General features: G+C 37.2%; 2 protein-coding genes across 3 annotated transcripts in view; both read left to right on the plus strand.

Moving 5' to 3' along the window:
• Positions 1-3,147, plus strand: part of LOC134534960 (uncharacterized) — a 56,803-nt gene extending 53,656 nt beyond the window's left edge. For both annotated transcript variants that reach the window (XM_063373720.1, XM_063373721.1), the window contains exon 7: positions 581-3,147. In XM_063373720.1, the coding sequence (XP_063229790.1) occupies positions 581-1,002 (422 nt within the window). In that variant the 3' untranslated portion in view covers positions 1,003-3,147. The remainder of the gene's footprint in view (positions 1-580) is intronic.
• A 6,476-nt stretch (positions 3,148-9,623) lies between these two features.
• LOC134534965 (mannose-P-dolichol utilization defect 1 protein homolog) overlaps positions 9,624-25,093 on the plus strand; it is a 117,968-nt gene continuing 102,498 nt past the window's right edge. The window contains exons 1-2 of the mRNA XM_063373727.1: positions 9,624-9,790; positions 15,383-15,448. Coding sequence (XP_063229797.1) covers positions 9,703-9,790; positions 15,383-15,448 — 154 coding nt within the window. The 5' untranslated portion in view covers positions 9,624-9,702. The remainder of the gene's footprint in view (positions 9,791-15,382; positions 15,449-25,093) is intronic.

Consider the following 25,093-nt stretch of genomic DNA (forward strand, 5'->3'; position numbering starts at 1 on the left):
GTTTCAAAAGAGATCATGTAAATCACTTTACTGGAAAAAAATGACACCAGAAAGAGTTTGGTAAATATGGAATAAATTTAATGAATTAAATCGTTTTCAAGTGCTGTGTACTTGTATTGGGATTTCCAAATCCATAAAGTCATTTCTATAAGCTCTTGATCAAGGTTTGGGATGTCGTTATATTCAGAGTCGCATTATATTCGGGTAGATATGGTATTGTATTTTCAGGGGCGCAATAACTAAATTTCCAAAGGGGGGGGGGAGAATACCTTTTTATAAAGAATTATCGATCTCCCCCTATTGAAGTGGGGGGTCAGGGGGGTCCTTCCCCGGGAAATTTAGTATTTCAAGGTGGAAAATGGTGCTATTTAAGCAGTTCTATTATCTAAAAATAAAATTGATTACACAGCACTTTCTTTGCCCCCGTTTGCCACCACTTCAAGGTTTCGGTGGGGGGGGGGGCAAAATACCCTTGCCCCCCCCCCCTCCCCCCTGTTGTTGCGCCCCTGTGTATTTTGTGCTAAACGCACATTAAAAAAAATCACGGGCGTGACGGCAATGCCTCTGTCTCTGCTTGCAGGGAGGGTGACGGTGAACGGCGCCAACATAGTGGAGCGCGAGGTGTTCGTCTACAACCTGGGGACGATGTACTACATCGACAAGGTGCTGTTCTCCGAGGGCCTCGCCCCCGTCGCCGCGACGACGGCGCCCGACCCGCCCGCTGCCACGGGGGCTCCCGCCGGGACGACCGACGCCGCGGGCGAGGCGGAGGGAATCCCCAGCGAGCTGGAGGAGGGCACCGGGACGCTGCCCGACCTCCTGGAGGAGGCGGACAACGCGACCGCGACCTCGTACGAGGTCAACGAGTTCCAGGACGAGCCGTACGACTACGAGGACCAGGGCGAGACGCTCCGGGCCGTCCCGCCCTCCGCGACGGAGGTCGCGAACGTCACCGACGTCACCGACGGCAGCCTCGCAACCGACGGCACTCCGATCCGATGAGCAGTTCCAGTCCGTCGGCTTCTGCATGTCATAGTTCACGGAGCTTCCACCGCGCACATCGTGAGGTAGCACCGACGTAGCATGTTGAGACCTTAATAGTAATCTTGTCCATGGTGAAGGTCCAGATGCTGAAGAAAAATTAAAACTGAGGAGACTACATACTTGTTTCGAATAATCAATTACAACATCGGAAGTCAATTGTGTTAAAAAATTGATGCGAACAAAAATCAAGGTGAAGAACAACAATATCTTTGTGAATTTGTGCAAAGTTCTTTTTTATATATTATGTGAATTTGTACTTTTTGTGGAGTGCAGCAAATTTTTTCTAAGGTGTTACTGTCATTGCTCAGTTGAAAAAAAAGAGGACCAAATGTGTGATAGTTGCTAAGAAAATTAGTGTCTGTGGGTAGATGCGGACACAATGTCTTTTTTTTTATATAGAAATGGAAATTATTGTTGCACATTTGTATGTAACTGAAGCTAATGAGACTTTGAATAATCTAAGGAAAAATCCAAGAGTTTTGTAGCTCATTCATTCAAACGCTGAAATGTGGGAATTTTGCTAAGAATATATATTAGACAAACTGCTTCACACTGCTATTATGTTTCAACAGTGACATATAACTACACATTTTTTGTTCTTGTGTTATCAAAGTGCACTAGCTAAATAAATTTGAGGAAACTTTTTTTTATGGTTTGTAAAATACTTAAGGCAGGTCACAATTTTTACACTACATTAGGAAAGATGATACACCTACATAATAAATGTGGTGGAAGTACATAGCATTTAAAGTTGGATCAATCTCCGTGGTTTTAAACTTAACAATTTTTTAGCTACTTTTTTATTTCCAAATATAAAGCAAAATTGTTGGCTAAAAAAATGCAAAGAATTATTTCTTAGCCCTCCTAAGTGAACCTAATTTGGACTGTTTTTAATATGTATTAATTCACATCAGCAATGTTTTATTTGAAAGGATGGCAGTAATATATAATTCGAGCAATAGTGATCTCATAAAATGTAATTTAAAATATGCAGAGAAAGCTGTTTCATAAACTGTAGAAATATTACATGTATTCATTGCTGTATTCATTCAGTACTTATTAAAATTGTGAAATTGATTTTTATATGTATTTGAAATATTTATGCAGGGTAAAATTAGAACGGACACAGTAAAATAATTTTTATGTAATGAATTTTCTTTGAAGTTCATGAAGTGCAAAACAGTAATTTAAAAATAACTTTTCATCCCGTTTTAGATCATATTTTTACATTTACAATAGAAACTGTTTGGCATGTAAACATTCTGAGAGGTTTAACGTTAACAAAATGGAAGAAAAAAATGTACATACATAGATACTGTATCCTTTGTGTTTGCCCACGTGGTATAGTGGCTAGTGCGTGTGGCAGGTGGGCCAAGGGGCCCGGGTTCGATGCCTGGCCGGGGAGGAGATTTTTTCAGTCTTCTCCCTGGGTTCAGGACTGGGTGTTTGTGATGTCCCTTTCATCCCGTGAAAAGCTATGGCAAACCATTGCGTGATCATCGTGCCTTGGCAAGCACAGGGACATCACTGCTGTCATCACCAAGGCGTTGCCTGTGCTCACGACACCTGGTGACGGGTAAAACGACTAATCATCATCGTACCTATTGCATACATATTTTTAATGTATTTAAACGGCAAATACTAAATTTTTAATGTTTTTGAAGCAAACAAATAAATAGCATTAAATATATATTAGGTATGTTAATAAATCTGTTTAGATTTTAAAGTAATGCTACTGGCCTCTTCAATATGTGTTTTGAAAGTCTTTTAAGACGGTTATTTCAATTTCCTTGCCTGTCCAAATCTTCACAAATAAAAATAATTTATTAATTAAAGTTTTACTGTACTTGCATTGTGGTTTGATATGTGTATGCTTTCTTTGAGTGGACTCGATAATTTTGTATTGGTATAGCTGTGACAAAGATAAAAATACAGTACCTAGTTGTTTTGTACTTATAGTTCTAACAATAGCATAAGGCTAATGCTTACCGGTGCCAAAAACTTCATCAATTTGGTTTTGATTACACTAAAATTAATATCTGTTAAGCAAATTGAAATGTAAAGATTGTTTGAATCAGTATTAAAAAAAAATGTTTGTGCAAACCATTTCTTATTTACCAGAATGCATTCTTTCAAATATGGTAGGATGGTGGATTTCACAAACATGATCTGTCCCTTAAACCCCTACTTAACAATTGGGATGTACTTAAGCCTATTGTATAAAATGGTCCTGAAAAAGCCCTGAATTTATAGTCGCCCAAGTTTGATGTACCTCCCGTGGCCATTGAAAGCCCAGTCCCCAACCCGTCAAATCTGGGGTCCCCCAAGGGCGGAACACACCCGATCGGGCGATCGCCAACTGCACGAAGTATGTCCCCAAATGTTAACTAAGGGATTGCCTAGGTTTTTATCATTACACCATGTGTCATTGCCTAAAATCTGTGAACAACCAGTTTAGTGATAAGTGAATGCAAAAATCCCCATCATGGGCGTAGATCCAGGGGGCCTGGGTGCCCCCTGGAATTAAGAATCCCCCTCACTGAGGGGGGGGCCTGCCTGCACTTGTAAATGCGTGACTGTGAATCGTGTTAGATGTCAACTCTGTCTTATGGAAAACATTCTGAATATTTTTAAGTTTTGGGCTTATTGAATGCATACAGGGCAAAATATGTGCAGTATACACCATACAAGCCCGTATCCAGAGAGGTGTCGGTTAACCCCACGCGCTAAACTCTGGGGCCGCAGGGGCACCCCTTGGAATATTCGGCGGGCATCCTTGTGAATCCTACAGCCTTACGCCTCTGATCTCCGTAACAGGCGAAACAGTCAACAACTCATAATTCTAAATATTTAATAAGTAGTTGTTGCTATCACTATAATAAAGGTCATAAGTCCAACAGAAGGGTCGGTATAATTATGGCAAATGTGTCATTTAATAATTAGTAAATATAAAGTACATTTAGTTTACTGTGTTTCTGCTACAGTTTCGGCGCAGAGGTGACGTTCCATCAAAAACTGTGACATAGCTACCGGCAGTCTGTCAGGCCACGCCCTGGGGTGGATATTCGTTTCATGGGGGCCTACATTTTTGAACTTCACTGATCGTCATTTTGGTAACTATTAGCCATCCTCAAAAACTAGTGATGACTGATGAGCGATACGGATGAAAACCAATTTTTAATCCATTTATAAATACATTTCTCTAACAGGTCTGGTAACTGCTAAAAAACTGATTCAATACTTTTTATAAATGGTCACAGTTCAAGTCTACAGAAATAAAATATATTTAAGTAATAAGTTGGTACTTAAATAAAATTATTCATTATAATGATTTTTGGTAGAGTATTTTACCACATAGAAACTGTGCATAGCACAATACACATTTTGACTAATAAATAACATTAAAGTATAGCCATATATTACAGAAAAATTGGGAGTAAAAGAAGCTACGATACTGGTCGCTTAAACTTTACTAGCTACACGAAAGTGCAGAGGAGTTTTAATGTACAGTACTGGCCATCTTCAGGACAAGGAATTATAAGTTAATCAACTGTGCATACATCTCCTGAGAGTACTTGACACAATTAATACTGTAATCATTGCAGAGAGGCTACGGATGTCTGAACCCAGCCTTCATATTAAATTGCTTAAATGTGTTGGGCGACTTCAGCTACCAATCACTGTAAATTACTGCTGCAGCAAAGTGCAGCGAGGATAATGACCCTGAGGTCGATGGCTCGAAGGCCGCCTGCGCGGCTATTAAGTGTTAATGCAGGGCCGCAACTAGAGTCTCTGGCACCCGGGGCATGAATCTTTTTTTGCACATACCACACCAATAAAGCGGGGGGTCAGGGGGCTCTCCCACAGAAAAATTGTGCTATTTAAGCATTTTACATACCTACATGTAACAGTTTCTGTGCTACTGTAACTCCCATGCATGAACCCACTATGTCCATAAAGTAGTCCGTATAATCACTAGACTTGTTCATTAAATATGTTGAGGTGTTCTATTGTAAATCATCAGATTAGACATTCCTGGCATGCAAGTTAAAAAAACTTTTTACCAGTCACCAGTTGTTATAGGAATTACAATGCAAGCGATTTTGGCGCCCCCACAGCTTTGCACCGTGGGTGTATGCCCCGCTTGCCCCCCTCCCCTCCTAGTTACGGCCCTGTGTTAATGTGTGCATCCGCTGTTGACCTACGTATATCCATCCGCCAGACGAAGTTCCTAGACTTTATGGTATAATTCTTTAAGTGTAATTTTTAAATCAGAATATCATCATTGGTCTACTTGCATAATTAATAAAAGATTATTCACTGTGCGTCAATGCCAGATACCTCAGCCAGAGTCAATCCCGCGCTCCGCGTACTTTGCTCGGGAAACTTGGCCCTTGGCTGCCTAGAGCTGCCGGGGTCGTGCCAGTTGTCACTTGCTCGGCTCAGGGGTCGGATGAGTCTGCGAACTACAGAGTCCTCAGCGCTTTGACTTCACTGCTTGTAACCGCCATATCGTGAATCTTTATTAATACTTTTTCATCGGCTCCGTGGCTGGCCCCACCTTTGGTGTAGTTTTAAAGGATTCATCCCATAATGTCAGGGGCGCAACAACAGGAGGGGGGGGGGGGGGGGGCAAGGGTATTTTGCCCTCCCTCTGAAACCTTGAAGTGGGGGCAAACGGGGGCAAAGAAAGTGCTGTGCAATCCATTATTAGATAATAAAACTGCTTAAATAGCACCATTTTCCACCTTGAAATACAAATTTTCCCGGGGGAGGACCACCCGCTTCAATAGGGGGGATCGATGATTCTTTATAAAAAAAAGGTATATTGCCCCCCCTTTGGAAATTTAGTTGTTGCGCCCCTGCATAACGTAATAGTACCTTTCGAAAACACGCGTTTGTGAGTTCTTGTCTTTTTACTGTCGTAGTCGGGCCGGATGGTCGCACCCATCCTCGGGTAGAAAGCCTTTCTTGTGAACTTTTCATCATCACCCGTGCTAGGTCGTCCATGGACGAAGTGTACAAACCTTCTACAAACACACTACATAACGAATTCACTTACATGGGAATTTGCTGTAGGCCGCATCTATTCATGTTAGGAACGTGTATATGAGAGCCTTCGCCCATGCATTAAGCTAGAGGCTCATCATCTCATGTGTAATGTTATCGCGCTGATTCATAAGGTAACTGTACTGAACATTACTCTCTGCGAGATGCTTCGAACGTTTAACAGATGCACTCAACCTCTGAACTAGACACTTATGTAATTTTAGTTTATTTTGTAATATTAATTCTTCAGTGTTTTGTCGTCCTATAGTGTTTCTGTGTACTACGTCATTAACTTGAAGTGCCAATCAAAATGTAACATCATACCGCCACCTGTGGACCTTCACACTGCAGCACTTTTGGACATTTAAATCCACATACTCACCATAGTCATTGCCGTAACACTCATGTTCTATAAGTACACAGAGCCATTTTCCGGCACCGAAACGCAGCTGGCTGAGTCTGTGGTAGCACCATGTAATGGGTTATTTCATGTATTAAAACAACTTCGCTCTGTATTTCTCTTTTTCGTTTCATCATTGCTGTCTCCGACCACGTGGCCAGGAACCCCCTTGAGATCTCACCAGGCACAAACTTTCATAACTTTACTTATGCGAAAGCAAGGATATAGACAAATTATTTAACAAGGGAAAGGGCATACTCTACTGCGACCTCTTGCAGTAGTTCATGGCGTTTGTGGCGCGCTATTTATAAAAACAATTGCACTCTAGTCGTGGGAAATTAAGTGTGCCATGAGGATAGGAGGGGATTGAGAGGTGGTAAGATATTGAGCTCTATGGGGGTGAAGCACCAGATGATGTCAATCTCTCCCCCCCCCCCCTCCCCCCTCATGAAAGCAACACGATATGTCAACATGCTGCCAATGACAACTTAGTGGGCATGGCAATATTGACAGGCAGCAGCAATGTTTAAATTGTACAAGCAATGATAAAGATTTCTCTGATGCAGTTGACAGTGTTCACAGTTGGTTTGGCGTTGCCCTTATTTTAACACCAATGCAAGTTTCAAAGCTGGTTGACATGTAATGTTTATATCTATGGCTTGTAAACAATGTGACCCTACTGCCTTTCTGTGACTACCCTTAAGGCAAAAATGTTACAGCTTCACTTGAAGTGTGATTGTGTGTGCGTAACCTCATGGAGCGACGAGACTTTGTTAACCTCTGGAGCATGACATCGCCATGTGACTTGCAGGCAGTAGCATGTAAACCAAACAGAGTTACCCTGGAGTGTTAAAGCTCCCCAGGATGCCATTAACACTATGGAATGACAGTCAGAGCACTGGTGCGAGTTCTTTATTAAATAAAAATACTGTATTAAAATAATACACGTACATGCTGTTACCAGCACGAAGTCGGAGACCTTGGGCACGTCACGAGATGGAAAGCAGGAGGCAGACAGGCATGTTGACCATCGTTGTGCGCGCTAGGAGTAGTCGTAGCACTATGAATGAATCGTGTAGGATAACTTCATGGGCACCCTTAAGGTGTGCGTGAGAGACACAGAGAGAGATATCAGTGTTTTACAGTACAATAGACATATTGCGTAACCGAATACACTAAATATTTAGGTGGGGCCGTGGAACTGAAAACTATGATTAAATAAAAACTTACTATGGATGTTACTGGGTATTGCTTGCAGAAAGTTGAAGGCTCTGTGGTGCGCGAGGGTGTTCAAATCCAGCGGTACCTAAGTCAGAACTGCTATTTCCGGGTGGGAGTGACCACTGCCAGATAGGTTTTCGCAGGAGATGCACATCAATCTGAGGCTGGATCTAGCTCAAATTTACGTTAGAAAATAAACCATTTACATTGATTAGTAATTTCTTTTCAGTGGTGGGTGGCTTGTTATCACCCTTTTAATGTTTCCTGTAAATAAAGACATGAGTAAGGAATACAGATCATATAGTTATGGCAGTGACTATCGTGCGGGTTATAGCCACCATGACATTCGAGGCTTGTGCACTCGTTGCGTCGCACTGCCCTACTCCTGGCTAGTGTTCGGCATTGTGCACAGCCCTACTCCAACTAAACATGCCTGGCTGAAGCGTTGCGGAGCCAGATTTTCATTAACTAGTATTTTTTTGCAATTGTGTTCCATGTAGTGTAGTAGCATCCCGCGACTGGGCACATGGTCAGTAACTATCATTGTGCAGGTGTTACCATCGTCTATGTAATACTACAGCCATACCATAGCCAATGACACCATCATTAATTAGTGTTTGTAATTGTAACCCGGATTTATGTCTCAGTAATTCATCACAGACTCAGAACCGATTCACTATTCCACCTTAACTAATTACCTCTTTGCTTTTTATAGTGTGCTTAGAAGAGTCCCGGCTTCACATGCGAGAGAACAGCACCAGATATGAGGGCTTAATAAATAATGTTCTGGAAAACCATCCTTTATTTCAAACATTTTAAGTAACAAAGGGTCCCAAGTGGCTTACAGCTCAGGGGTCTCTGCCGAGTATCGGCACCTGCTGCCATCCTTTAGGAGAGGTTTGTGTAAACTAATGCACACCTAAACTTTCTGCTAGTTGGTGCTCAGGGAAAATAACTATAATCGCATTAGCTGAGGCAGGCAGGACGAAGTCATTACATGTAGGTACTGCATTTAAACTGTATATGACAACTACCTGGTGTATGAGTAGGTACTGTTTAACCTCAAATGTTATCCTTACCCAGCAAGTGTCCACAGTTGCCTAGCCTAACTAAAAGCTTACCCATGGGCCTGCAACATGTGGGTCAGTGAGAGTTCAGGCTAGACTACGAAACTCGACTCTCCAGTGCCATTGATGTCTCTCTATAAGCCACACAGGCTTCCACTATTAACTTTCCTGTGGGGAAGGTGCTCTTTTCGAAACAGCTGGCGCTGGGCAACCACATGTGACAACGATGCTACCAAGAGATGCCCACCATGGCTCTGCACAATCCCGAAGGATACCATATCGTATCAATTATTATCACTTATGTTGAAAAGTGATGATATATTTTCAATCTAAATATATTGACCATGGTTATATTGGTGTAGAACCTTGTACTATTTATAGTAAAAATATTTGCTTCAGATCTTTTTAAAATTATAATGAAATTAAAATCCTAATCTTACAATAATTCAGTTAATACTGACCGTTTTCCCACATAAATTTTAAATATCTGAAATTCAGTGATTTATCCAATATCCCGCACATTGGCAAGCTAAAAATGCAGTCTCATTCTATATTATTGCAGGAATCAGGGTAATTAGTTCATTGTGTGCATCAAGAATATAAACTGATTGTATGATAGGTTTATTTTTTAGAATGGTGAATTAGAATTTTTTTTATAATTCACTAAGTTAAATTTGAAAAAAAAAAATTGTTTAACAGTATAAAACATTTACACAAATTTTAACATCATATTTTTACTCATTATTATGCTTTATTCGAAAATATTTACAAGTTGTTTAAGAGTGAGCGTTTTATTAAGTTTTAACAATGCTGTATTTGGCGCTACTGCTTGTGTCGTCTGCTTGTTTGGATCTTTCTAATTCTTTTCGTACCAATTTGTAATTCCACGTGTCATTCGTAGTGGCTTTAAGGTATTGAAAAATGGTTGAGTATTTTAGACGTTCAGCAGTGGCCCTGCTTAATGAAGAATGCTATCAAGAATTTTTTGAGAAGTTCAATTTTTTTCACGGTAATGCTTATCAACACGTTGGTTATTCTTCACTCATACCACCTGTTGGAATCTTTATGGTTAGGTTAAAGGTTTCGTATCGCGTCTCCAAGTCTAGCCCTTGATCCTATTGGCATGATCCTGAATACACATTGATTCTGTGGTTTATGATAGTTTCTGTTTTAATTTAGTACATCGAAAGATCCTGAATACAACAAAAATTGTGATGTAATGAATTATGATAGTATTATTAAATCAAATAAAAGTCCAATTTTTTTTCCTAACATTGTATGTATTGTAATATTTTTCTTATGTCCAGTATCTATCGCTGTATTAAATGAAAACAGCAAGTATCATGTACCACAGTATCAGTCGTACAGGATCATACCATCAGGATCGAGAAATAAACTTGGATATGTGATATGGAACAATTCAGTAAACAATAAGCTGTATTTTACGTAGCATTTGGTAAATGTTTTGTGTAAGCTTTGACATGGCAGGAACATACAGGAAACTTAACTACATTATTTTAACAAATTAAAGTGGCTGATTTAAGGATGAAAATTTATCGTTCTCATACCTTTTTTTCGTCAACCTTTCTTACCACTTTAATTATTAGATAACAAGGTTATAAAAGTTGAAACATGGTAATTTTTGGTTATCCTGCTCAAGTGAAGTTTTTCATCATAAAAAATTTCTAAAATGGTATTTTTTTTTTAGTTAATTACCTATTGTTTTTGATTGTTCTGCAAAATGTCATTATTTTCAGTCTCGGTAACTCTACTTAACCAAATGTTTAAAATGTTATGCAGTAATTTAAATGTGGCTTACTTAAAAAACATCCACACTATTTTAAATATGTTTAATGTAGTTAATGTAACCTAACCAATTATTAGTACAATATTACTGTATTTGAAATGTTCTTAGCTAGGTAGACTACCTGAAATATCACAATGAATTTTTACAGAATCATTTAGTATAATGTGAGTAACTGAAAAATAAAAATATATTTTTACACATAAATATTTTCGAAAAAGCTACACGTACATAGTACGACCCAAATTTTTAAGGCTTTCGTTGATAATGCTGTATAGATGATAAATGTTCAAAATGACTACTATTTAAAAAACTCCCAAATATAGTGTTTTTGAACATTTAACTATTCAATTATCCAGAAAAAAAATGTTTTTTATTGTTTCCTCAGTATTTGTGAATACATTTGTGGGAGCGAAGGGCGATGAAGTGCAGGGAAACAAGAAAGGTTTGGAGAAAAATGGTAAATAATGCAAGTTATATCTGATTGAAACTAATTGGTATAAACTGTTGAGATTAATTTTGTTGGTATTTTGATTTATTACTTATCACTTTTTTTTTCTAGAGCCATAAAAATATTGCAAGTATTTTTTTTTTATTTGTGAAGGTTTTTGAGACGTGAATTACGGTCAATAGTATTAACTTAAGAGAAAGGTTGGTTAAGTCATTTACATTAATAACACTTAAGTTACAATTTTAAGAAGCATCTTATTAATGTAGCTGGCCATATCTAACCAACCTTTTCACTTAGTTCTTATTTGACTTATTTCCTGAAAGCCACATCTGTACTTCTATCACAGGCAAAATACCACTTGTTATATTTCACTGCCCCCTTCAGCAAACTATTATGTTACCAACTTCGCCCGAAAGTTATGTTTGGCTTTACCCTGATAGGCGGAATATCACAAGTAGCCTATATTGTTAAAATAATTCATGGGGAACCTTGCAAGTAATGTGATATACACAGACAGTGATTGCAGTTATGGCAATGTTAATGTTTTAAAAGTTGTACATTAAATAATAGGGAGGGGGCCCGACAAATGTATTTGCCACCTGGCCATTAGTTTATCTTGGCGGACCTGCTTATATTGTCTGCTGCAAAAAAAAAATCATCAAAAGACGGTTATAAATTTGTTTTGCGTTGTAGAAGGGTTGTGATACTAGGAAACTATTTGTTCTTATCCACCCAGGGGTGAGGTCAGGAACCTTTTGGTGTAATGAAAAAATGCCATAAGTAGGGACATGATTTTATCATTTAATGTGATAAGATTCAAAGTATGTAAGTGTCAGAACAACAGACATCACTGAAATGCAAGTTGTTATTAAATAAATAAATAAATAAATATACTGTATATCAACAAAACTGAAGATAATTCGTAAAAAAAAAACGTAACTTAAAGAAAACCTTTTTGTAGATCATTGACATTTTGTTCAGCATCTATTGTCAGTGAAGATCAAAAACTATTTTTAGCATGCAGTTCATAACAAAAAGAGTGAGCATTGTGGATTTTAAAAAATTAATTTTCTTGTCAGACTTTATATTTTAATGATCGTGGTACGTAATTATTTAACTTGTATTTATTTTTGGTTTATGAGTTAGTAAGCTCAAGACATTTATATTATATACACTGTTCAAGATAAGGTAAAAAAATTTTTTTTCGCAAACGCTGCAAGGCAAATGTGGGCTTTGATGGCTGACTATTAAGATCTAATAATCCAAACAAATGTTAATTTATGAAACACTGGACCAGCTATGTATGGATCTATAATTATTTTGTTAAATTTATAAAAAAATATATTATTTGTTGTTCCAGTGTGTCACTACAGTAGTCTACAAGCAGAACATTGTCATTCTACTCATTATACGTGCCTCTTCTTGAGGGTACGCTACTGCCGTGCATTTTATCGAGAGAAAAAAATGTAAGCGAGTCTTAGGTACTCATCAGTGATGTGTAAACATCTAACCTCGGTAACGAGCATTAAACTCATGTGTTCTCGTGTTGTTCATGTTACAAAATAAATATATATAATACGAAATTCTGACACAAAATTTCACGTAGAATTCTTTAAAAAATTCTGAGCATGATAAATAAACTTATAAATAAAATAGTTGCTTGTCAAATACCAAAAGTTCTGAATGCGAATCACACACTTACTTTCTGCGCCTGCCGCTAGAATTCGCCTCCTGAATCGTGAATGTTGCTTGCCACCATCAAACGCAGATAGTAATTATCAGCACAGAGCAAGAAGAAATTATAAACTATTAGAAATGGCTCCGATAATACCCAGGCTTTGGACCTGATTTTCGACAAGGAATTTTATTAAAATAGTGCTAGACTCTAAGATTCTCTAAACATTAATACTATAAAGTTTCTGCACATTTTGGAAGTTATATTTCTGTGGCATTACTAAAATATTACCTGAAATATATATTTAAAAAAAATATAGGCCTATAACACTATGTAGGTATATGTTTGTATATTTTTTTGCATAAATTACTTAAATATATCTTTAAGTACTTCCTGCAAACCTTATTGAGCTGATTCAACATTATTTTTATTATATTATTATATTAAAATGTTATTAATAAAAAAAATTCCAGTGACAATATTAGAACCATGCCCGTTGAGATTACCAAGTATGGGCTCTAACACTGTGCTTCAGAGACTGTTGACATATCGCAAGAATAATATGTATTATAATTATTGTAATGCAATTTTTTTTAGTTATTTTAAAACTTGTGATTACTTTTTACTATAAATATTTTAGTTTACCAAATATATTCCAGGGTAGTTTCACTATCATAAAGTTTCATTTAACACCAATATGTTTAGTATGTCCCCTAATGTTAACGAAAGTGACTATGTACATGTTTATATTATATTGTTACACATGGGTCTGCCGTCTTTGTGACACATTCCCGTTCATCAACTTCCGCTTCATTTTCACAAAATTAATCCTACCAAATGCAGTATACTGAGAGCTATGATTTTACACATCAAAATGGAATTATGAAAATATATCATACAACAAAATAATTGTTTTAACTAATATAACTGGTAAGAAATATAAACAAAAGCTATGCCATCTTCGATTAAACAGATTTCTAAGGGCCTTCAAATTAACATTTATTCAACCAACAATACCATGTCAGTATGACAGCAAAGGTAGCCTAAATACAGAAATACCAAATTAAGATCTAAAGGTTAATAAGGCATCAAGAATGCAGTAGGTAGCCATTGCCAGGAGACGAAGAAAATATCAACAATGCAACAGCCACTATCATGGAAATTATCAAGAAATTTGTGGTAAAAAATTACTAAAAAATTTTTAAATAAAATAATTGAGAAAAATTTCGAAAAATCTCTAACGGTGAAAACTGATATCCCCTCCTCCCTTGGAGAATCCACGTACCATATTTCACGGCCTTATACCTCACCGTTCCTGTGCTACGCGGACGACGGACAAACACACACTTTTATTAATGTAGAGTGATTCTGCTTTCAAAGTCTAGATTTACCTTATGCTACCTATCAAAAAAAACCTACCTTATCTTGAACACTGTGTACAAATGTTTTAATTTTACAGCTTGTACAGCCATAAAATGGTAATAAGTATTTTGTTGAAAAAAGGCTAAAGAAACAGTTTCTTGTAATATTGTGTATTGAAATTTGCACCTTTTTTATTAATTAACCTAATAACAAAAATAAAAACCAATAATATAAAAAAATTCCACTATTTAAAAAAAAAAAAAAGAATAAAACAAATCTTATTTCTAGTCTGTAAAACTATGTGATCCGACCACGGTGACAGTATTGTATATTAAAATATGTTGTTTGCCAGACAGGTCAAGATTTTAAATTTACAGTAATTACAGATAGACTTGTAGACTTTTTCAATAGTTGAACTTTCACGAAATGAAAAATATATACAGCGCATACTTTTTGCATAATTAGCTGCCAAAGTTACATATTCAACATTTGTGGGTTGTACAAATGACAATTTAATTTATTGCAGAACTGAAACTTTTTAGGTTTGACTGCAATGCCAGAATATATTAATTAATTTTACCTGGCATTTAAAATTCTCAAATTTGTTACGATTTTGACAGCCAAGAAATATGAAATGAGTTTTTGTGATAAAAATACAAACCATATCATGAAGTAGCCAGAAGCATTACAGTTAAACCAAAAAAGTTTCAGTTCTGCAATAAATTAAATTCTCCCTATTTGTACAACCCAAAAACGTTAAAAATGTAAATTCGGCACTAATTATGCAAAAAGTATGTGCTGTATATAGTTTTCATTTTGTGCAAGTTAAACAATTGAAAAAGTCTTAAAGTTGTCAAGTGATAAATATAAATATAAAATCATGACCTGAAATGGGGATTCTACTGCACAAATAAACTTGTACAACTATTGTTACGTGACCCACAGCAGCACGGGCTAAAGTTCCTACAGTGTGACCAACCAACTAGCAAATTAACTCATTAGTAGGTATTGTATGGCATACTTAAATAAAAAATTAATGCAATTATCATTTATGAATACTGAGTGGTTTGATATGTAACTTTAAAAGGTGCTTCTTTGTTTGTACAATTGATAGTTTTCTGTGATTTAAGCTCAGGTTTCATATGCCTCCTTAATTTTAATTTATTGCTTGAAATTTTACTACGGGATCTGTAAAACTCTTTAATAAACTAGGTCTTTTGTTACTATGTAGACGTTTTGTTACTGTATTTAATACTATTTAATACATATAATTTGTGTACAAAGTCATTGTTTTTTTCCTTTCTTTCAGTACCATGCCTAAAACTTGCTCTGAGCAAATGTTTGGGATATGCCATTATTGCTGGATCTGTGATGGGTAAGTTTTATACTTTTTATTTTTTGATTTTAGGAATTTGAAATTTATTTATGCTGACTTAGGGTTTGCATTTTTAAAAATTACTAGCTGCCCGCCCCGGCTTTGCACAGTTGTATTAATGGGGGGGAAAATGAGACCAAATCTCTTATTTACAGTTATAATAAATGAAATAAAATGAAAATTAATTAATTTTGACAAAAACTTAATACAGTGCTTTGTAATGTACCGAAGAAAAAACGAATAGCACCGATGGTTTCCCGACTCTCAAGCACGCAACGTTGTCATGGAGACGAAGTACCCACTGTTTCCCGGGCTTAAACACCAATCAACATTGATAATCAGTTTATTATTAATTATAAATTATTAAGACTATTAATCGAAATAAAAACTACCCTATCTCTCAAGTTGGAAACAATTACACATAAATGCCAATTTTCATCGAAATCGGTTGACTTGGTGATGAGTTCACTGGAAACAAACATCAGGACACTGGATTTATATATATTAAGATTTAATATTTAACTTTTAAAGCTTTCAGGTAACTTAATTTCTATAAAATAAAACAAATATGTATATGTTCATATTGCATTTTTTTTGTATGCTAGGAGGCTGAAGTCAAATTTTTAAAGTTTTTTGCTACAAACATTTAAAGAAAACTACCTAATTTGGTTACATAACTGATCTTCTTGCTCAAATTCTATGAAACTTGCTGGTTCATGTCATGGTTAAAAAAAATTTTTTTTTCAGAGAAAATTATTTAACTTTAATGTTAAAATATATATTTTTTTTAATTTTACACTCTTAGTAAAGTTAAATAAATTTCTGTGAAAAATTTTTTAACTGCAGAATAGCCCCTTCCAATGGTTTTAAACCTTAAAAGTTTTAATTCTGTTATCATTTTAGTTCTCGTAATGTGTTTATCCCAAAAATGCCAAAAATGTGACTTGATAGCTTGTTTGTAAAAAATATGTGACATATTTTTATTTTTCATTTGTTGAGTTTAAGAAGTTATTTCTTAAGTTTACAGGTTTGACTGTGTATTATAAATATTAAATTATGAACTGCAACATTAACTCAGCTCTTAAAACATAGCCTTAAGTTAATCATGTGATTGGGGAAATTGTTGGTGTGATTTCATGCATATGCATTGGTGTAGAACTTTACCACAGTAGTAATTGCTATGCATTTAAGTATTGTCAAGTTTCATCATTAACCAGTCATTAAACAAATTACAGACTCTGCCTTCTGTGCACATTTATGTCAATGAGCAACTTTTGGCTGAAACAGTTTTTGATGAGAAGAACTATTATCGTGAAAATGGGGGTTGAAATAAAAAAAAATACTTATTTACTATCAAATTCATTTGGATTTATTTTAAATCTAAATATTCTCTAAAACCCTGGTCCAAAGCAAACTTTTATATGACCATGTATTAGTGAGAGGAATGAAAAATTGTGTTTGAAGGTCAAATTAATTTATCACTACCTTAGAAGGCATAATTTGAAATTCATTCTAAGCTATTCAATTCTGGATTAATGGACTTATGACACTTTAAATACTTTGCTGTATGGACTATGAGAAAATGTCTAATTAATAATTTTGGAATATTGGAGAACTTATGTACATTAAATTCTTAAAATGTTCCAGAAGTTTATAGAAGTTTTCAGAACATTACGTGAAGAAATAGATACTTTGAATTCACAATATTTTTACGGTCATATACCATTGCTGGGTTTAACTGTATGTCATAGAGAAACCATAAGAATTAACAAGAAAAGATGAATATACAAACACACAGGAAACAAAACAAAATCAGCCAATGTAAAATGTTAAACACATAGCACAGAGAAAATTCTGTGATAGGAATTAGTCAGAAATCATAGCATATTGTGCTGTGATCAGTGTTTTTTAGCTGTGATTTTTTTTTGAAACTTATTTCTTCCATGGCATTCTCTCTGTGCTGTTTTTTTTACATTTGATATAGGCTGATTTTGGCTGGTTTTCTGTGTGTTTGTGTAATCATCTTTTTGACGCACGAAAAAGTGTCCCGTTTCACTGTGTCCCCTTACGCTCATTTTATATTGCTCTTTACTATCCTGAACCTCCTAGCATTGCGACCGAGTCCGTGGCGTAATTCTGTTTTCATGCATTTCAAAGTAACATTTTCATAGCTCTTTGCTAACCCGTTCCTCCTAGCATTGCTGCAGAGTCCGTGGCGCAAATATATTATTTTTTTACTGCATCTTAGTGTTGGGTAAGCCATTTTCCTTCACATCATCCTTGAAACACTCCCATTCGTTTCCTACTTTTCCTATCATCGTCCTATCCTTAACATAATAACACAGATTGGAAGAAGTTAAATAGCAAACATGTATAAACGTTATAGTTAAAATAATCTGTTCGTTAAAGTAATCAACATATTTGAATTAATGAGTGCAAATAAAAGTAAATTTATCAATTAAATTGTAGATTTCATTTCACTCCTTCTTTGTATCCATTCAAAATAGTGATAATTCAATTCAAAAGTGATTCAATTTTATTCATAAAAGTATGCAATCATTTCATCAATGTTTTGTTATGACGTCACGTTAAACTATCGTCCGTAAACCGACTTTATAGACAACCAATTTTTTTTTGTTATGTACTACGAACATCACTGCAACTTACCACGATTTTTACGAACTACGAATTAATTGTCGAACTGGCTGAATGCACGAGCTCTAAAAGCACATGAGGTTAGGATAACAACGGTCCCATCTCTAGCCCGTCCATGCAGTGGTTGTATTATTAATATCTGTCAGTTGTGGTCCGGACATGGAACTAGTCAGACGTGAGAAATGTTGCGGTGGTGTGTTTACTTCGACACAGATGTAGAATAATAATAATAATAATAATAATAATAATAATAATAAAACGCTTTAGAAGTGCGTGCGTTCATAACATTTTAGCAACAAAAAAAAAAAGCTTTTCCACGGAACACATTTTATTCTCGTTTTCTCAAGCTAAGAAACGAAGACGTGAATTTTTTTTATTGCTTTGGTATGTCTGTGCCCACATTTGAGGAACACGCAGATGAAATGAAACTAAAGCTTACACATCAAGATACCAACTTGAGACACTGCCTGGAACTGGACTGATAAGTAGATCAACATCTATCCTGTTTTCTCGTGAAGGACTTTTTTCAGAAGGCAACGCTCGCTGTGCGGAGGTGACGGCAAGTCTGCTCACGCCAATTAGCCACAATGCCCCATTCACTCTCTTCACCACGGGCTCGGGGAACATTTGACAATACTGACGGGCCTTTTCGCAGTTTGTCCGGGTGCCGTGTGGTCTGATTCATGTATCTCGATGTACGAGGGGGGGAAGAATAAACGGCATCGTAATGTTGCGCATCATGTACTTGTAGCACCAGAATTCGCTGCTGGTTTAGTCTGCCCATTGGCGTCACCCGAAAACGACGAGTGTGGTTTCTTCTCTGGTAGTTTGTGTGTGTTTGTGTGTCTGCCTGTGCACGTGCGTGATTGCGCTCTCTCTTGTGCGTGTATGTGTGTGTGTGTCTTTGGTGCACCCGTGACACGAAAAAAGAATGGCTGATTCCCACGAAAAGCGTGCTGCTGTGAAGTTTTTTATTTTACTCGGCAAGAAAGCGGAGCAAACTTCACAGCCGCATTTTGTTGGTGAGAATCAGCCATTTATTTTTTTAGTGAAAACTGAAGACATACACACAGAACTACTAGAGAAACCTCACTCGTCGTTTTCGGGTGACGCCAGTAGCTTTGTGTGTGTGTGTGTGTGTGTGTGTATATATAATATATATAAAAATGAATCGCAAAATGTGTTGGTAAGCGCATAACTCAACAACGCCTGGACCAATTTGGCCAATTTTTTTTTTAAATGTTCGTTGAATATCAAAGATGGTTTTTACGGCGAGAAAAATTCGAATAATTGCCGGAAAAACCCTAAAACCAGCCCTTTTCTTTTTCCCATACAAACGTTTTCTAACTAAAACGAGCACTCATTGTTGTTTAAACAATGTAGTTATGTTCCTAACGTCAAAGAGTCAATTTGAACTTTATTACCTCTGTACAAAGTTCAATCATATCTATCAAAACAGTGTGCGTTGGAGCACAGATAAACAAAAACAAAAAAAAACCGAAATCGAATAGTTCAATTTGGTCGGCTTCGTGATATCATTTCATTTGTTTTACTTTAAAATGCATCAGTTTTCAAGTCATTACATCAGTCAAAAAAAACCAGCGTTACCAAAAGTATTTCATAAGTTTAAGTTTTTATTATTTCATTTCCCTATTTTAAATACGGCTTGAAGGATTTGACTCCCAAGTCATATCAAATTCAAAAAAAGTTGAAACAACAACAAACTGTCAAAGTCAGTGTTTTTTTTTTTTTTTTTTTTTTTTTTAGGTTACCTACCCTAATGAGTTTGCTTTTGTCAACTTATACACGAAACAAATTCTTACCTATATAGTGTTTTGTGCAGTGTTTATTTACATATGATCGCTAATTATTGCATGTGACAAAATAATCTATAATATAGATATGCCTCCTATTAGACGAATCAATGTAGGTAGAAGAACCCGAAATGCTACAAACCAAGCTAATTACCGATCTAATCATGCACTACAATGAAAATAAAAATTATTATGTTTCACATGATTAACAATAAAAAGATTACTTATTTTTTATTTATCTTTTTATTTATATGTTTTATTTAATTATATTTCTTATTCACAACACCCTATCACCAGGGTGACGGTTCTGTTCAGGAGAATTTTTTTCCTCGATTATAAAATATGTAGGAACAAAAAAAAGTCACATTACAAATCATTTTGACAGGATTTTATTGCAATTTAATTAGGCAGTACGAAGTCTGCCGGGTCAGCTAATATATATATATATATATATATATATATATATATATTCAAAGCCAGTAGGCAGACTGACTCAGGAGAGGTACTACGACAGCTCCCTAGCGGCGAAAACTGGTGCCACAAAGTTCATGATACGCCACCGCCGATTCATCATATTGCCATCCGGGGCAGTAAGCGTGGGCGAGGCCAGAAACCAAAGTTTCTATAACTCGCTAAGTGCATAGTAATTCAGGTGCACCCCACACTGGTGAAGAATCATTTGAATCGACGGCGGGGGTGCGTGTCTTGTGGGATAGGTTTGGCACACGGTCCAGTGTGTGCGCTGGTAGGTTGTGTAATGCTATAAAAGTTACGTGTACCTAATTCGGCGGGGGATTGAAGCTCCCCACCAGTCAGATCGGCTAATTGGCGTGATGTAGTGTCGTGTTGGTGTGCTGTAATTTCAAGTGACCTAGTTAAACTCGGGTGTGGCGTGTAGTGTAAAGCTGTGCGAGCCGCTCCTACGAACCCCTGGGAACACATAACATGCAAGGGTAGTTAGCCCATCAGTGCATGTAACAGGTAGTTCAGGCCGACACTCGCGCAGGCATATAATCGTGTACTCATGATGCGCAACATCATGATTCCGGTTATTTCTGCCCCTACTCCTACTACTCACGGGGCCATGGCGTGACTCGGCCTAAGTGCGTAAGTGTAGCACGCAACCGTCTGTCTCTCCGCCTCTACGTGCTGGGCACCGAACTGGTGTGAAGACTTGCTTTTTTTTCGGTTTTTAAACTGCGATCGTGTGTCATTTGGAGTAGAATTTGAAAGAAGTATCTTGGCTTTTGGGTTGTAGCCGTGTCCATGGCGAATAATTCACCGAACGTTTCGGACGACATTGCAGTTGCCATCATCAGGGGGCAGTTACCTACTGATGATGGCGACTGCAATGTCGACCGAAATGTCGGTGAATTATTCGCCAAGGACACGGATACAACCCAAAGGCCAAGCTACTTCAGATGATGACCGTGGAAGCCTGCGGACATTATTAGAGTATGAAAGATTTGAGGCAGGCCTGCACAGTCGTGACTTGGTCGAGGCGAAATGAAGTACTCTTCCTTGTGATTTAACCTGTCAAGTTTTAGCTCGAACGTCATTCGCCTGACTCTGCAAGCTGCCCCAAGGCTTCTTGCACGTGTTGATGCTACTTAAAATACCATACGCACAGTTTTTCATGTACCTTAAAACATTTTTTTTTTACAACTGCCCTAAAAAGTACACCTTGTGAGCCGGGATGATAGGTGCAATGCTCGTTGGTGCTTCTAGCACACTTTCCCCTCTAAGCGCATGGCTCTGAACTGGCGCGCTGTCTTCTCGTCGTGAACAGGACAACTATGAGATTAGAGTGGCAACCGTCACAGTTGATGGCGGAGAAACGAAGATAACGATGAAATGCAGGTCCTTTGAGTGGTTTCAAGAATCTGTAATGCGCTTTTCATCTTTAAATTTGATTCTGAAAACACGTGTTTTTAACAATTTTTTTTGTTCTAAAAAATACAGTTTTGAAAACGAAATACGGAAACGTAAACTACACATCCGCCCTCACAGTATTCTTAAATGCTTTTCGTGAACAAACACCACTCGGATGTCTCGAGCAGTTTTGAAATCGCGCTGTCCCTTCTTAAGATCTGCACCCTGTGATGTGTGCGCAGGTAGGCGAGGGCTTTAAATGCTATTCGTTATCAGTCAACTTTCAAAATCTTGGGCGTTTTGAAAATGACGCGTTAAAGCCTTTTTTCCTGTGGCGCACAGCTTGGAAAAAGCTAAGCACTGGCCGTACTACTTATTCGTCGAACCAACAGGCCTTTGATGTCTTGACATTTCGCAGGAAAAGTCGAGCCGCCTCCGAGCAACAACGAGTCTTCGAGTTCCCACGATGCTAGTTACGACAAACCTTCGGACCGCGCTCGCCAGAAACAAGGCCAGGAAAGAGGTTTACAAGATACGCAAGGGACGCAACACGCAACCAAACGCAAGAAAAATCGCAGTCGTTTATAAAGCACGCGGGTCGCTAATACGTCACACACCTGACAACTTATAACTCACATTTTTTTCTCCATGAAAACAAACTAAAACGCCAATAATAATTTGTTTTAGATTTGTTTTTTTTTTTTTTCACCGTGTGAAAGTTTAACAAGTGGAAACGTCATGTATATAATAAAAATAACATCGTGACCTTCTATGCGGCAACGTTTGCGTGTCCAAAAGTTTTCGGAACACTTATCTTCACATTTGGACGTCGGAAGCCCCAAGTCAAAACGCAAAAAGTCGAAATTTAGCCGATTATTGTCTTGAGTTTTTGCATTGTTTTTAAACTGGTACTTGTTTTGCGTCTAACTTTTCTTGCGTTTTTTTGCGTTTATTCCGTAGTTTATAAACCTGGCCTAAACACCCGCAGCTCTGCGCGTGGTTTTAGTGGCCTAGTCAGATGGCAACGTATGGGAAAAAAAATCTGATTACTAGTATAATTTAAAGTATTTATTCTTTTATTATTAAAATAAAAAATTGGTTGTCTGTAAAGTCGGTTTACGGTCTATAGTTTAACGTGACAATGTCATAACAAAACATTGATGAAATGATTGCGTACTTTTATGAATAAAATTGAATCATTTTTATTTTAATAATAAAAGAATAAATACTTGAAATTATACTAGTAATCAGATTTTTAAAATGCAAGAATAATTAACCTTAATTGCCGAAATTGTTGTTGTAATAAGCAATGAAAACCACATTAACTTTTCACTTCACTTTATAAACAGTCGAGTGGAAGAGAGATAGATGCGGTGCAAGCGTACAATGAGCGTAACGGGACACAGCGTAACGGAACAATGAGCGTAACGGGACAGTTTTTCGTACGTGCAGCCGGCGTTCATCGATTTATTAGACGTTGTCACGTCAAAAAACAAAAAATTCTGGCAAGAGTTTGGTCATGCTAAGGTGTCCTGCTCGGCTCCCGAGGTGTGCACAGGGAGAAGACGATATGTCAGCAGGCATGACGTTGGTGTCCCGCGTCTATTTCCAGGTGGTTTATCCTGTCGACGCATCTGTTTCAGCCCGTCCTTCGAGCAGGGAGCTTGCGGATATTCATCAGCAGCCTTCACGGGCCGGGTCACACCACGACCTTTTTTTATTCTTGCGGTAGCGCGTGCTCTGACGTCACTTCCTTTGTCTGCCCCTGCGCCGTGAAGCTTGTCTAGTCCTAGTTCGTTTGGCTGTGCGACATGAGAAGCCTAAGACGTCCATCAAGTTCTGTCCCTGCTCGAACACGCCCGAATATTCACCTTCGGCCAACCTCGGGATTTGTTTTATTTTTGCGCAGGAAAAATGAATTCAAATATTAAAAGTGGTCGGTTAGGTTAGCTACATTAAAACACTTTAAAACACTATGGACGGTTAGTTAGGTTAGTATAGCTACATTAAAATAAACACACACACACACACACACACACACACATATATATATATATATATATATATATATATATATATATATATATATATATATATATAAATAAACCCGAGGTGGGCCGAAGGTGAATATTCGGGCGTGTTCGGGCAGGGACAGAACTTGATGTACATCTTAGGCTTCCCTGCGACATCTTACCTCTTGGTATACGGTAATTTTTGATAGAAGGAATCTCGCGAATGCGACGGAACTCGCATGGAATGGAAAAGGTGTAACCACTGTGCTGACATCTGTGGTGGATGGCGCGAACCGAAGTTCACAAAGTCAAAAGGGAAAATTTATAGTGTTTTTTTTAAAATAATATTTCTTGTTGAAGATCAGGTCCAAATCCGGGGATAGTATTTTTTTCAAGTATTTCTCTTTCATCGGAGCCGTTTTAAAAATATAGTGTAAAATTTCGATTTTCAACTCAAAATATTCGATAGTCGATGTATCTGCTCCGACAACGAATTCTAGCGGCGGGTTTGTAAACTACGTGTGGTTCGCGTCAAGAAATGTAGCTGAAAACACAATTGAAGCTTTTTTTTTGTGGGGTGAAATGGTACTTACTTATTATAATATAGATATTTATATTTTATCAATGAAAAAAGTTAAAAAACCTTCAAAAAATTGTTTTTATTGCATTTGTGGCAATGATTTATTCCGTATTTAATTCAGGCCCCCCACATCAATCTGTGGGCCCCGTTGCTAGAGGTCATGATAATTCCCCCCCCCCCCCCATTTTTTATACTAAAAAGATTTAAATACATTTTTTGGCTTCTATGTATATTGTTTTTGTTAGATTAATTCTTAACGTTAGTCACAATTATTTTTCAAACACACATTGAAACTAGTTTTAAGTCAGTGTTTAGATTGTCAACGTAAATTTATGTTGAATAATGGCAAATAAATGAGTGTAACATGGTGTCACGTCGGATGTTGGTGGTTTTGTTACTCACAGTTGTAGATTCAGACACGTTCTGCACGCACAGCATATTCCGAATAATATTACTCTGGTGTGATATTTCGTCGGTAACTAAAATTAGGCCTGATTGTTGAATTGTTTTATATGATTTATTTTAAAATTATGTACTTTTTTTGTTTTAATTTGTTTCTTCTTTCCTTCACGGGGGCCCTAGACTCACTCCCCCCCCCCCCTTTTTTTTTCCCCCCTAGACTCGCGGGCCCCGTTGCCGTAGCAACGGTAGCACCGGCCATGTGGGGGCCCTGATTTAATTATATGAATATGATTATAAATTAGCTGTATGT

The sequence above is a fragment of the Bacillus rossius genome, chromosome 8, assembly GCF_032445375.1.
Source record: "Bacillus rossius redtenbacheri isolate Brsri chromosome 8, Brsri_v3, whole genome shotgun sequence".
Taxonomy (NCBI): domain Eukaryota; kingdom Metazoa; phylum Arthropoda; class Insecta; order Phasmatodea; family Bacillidae; genus Bacillus; species Bacillus rossius.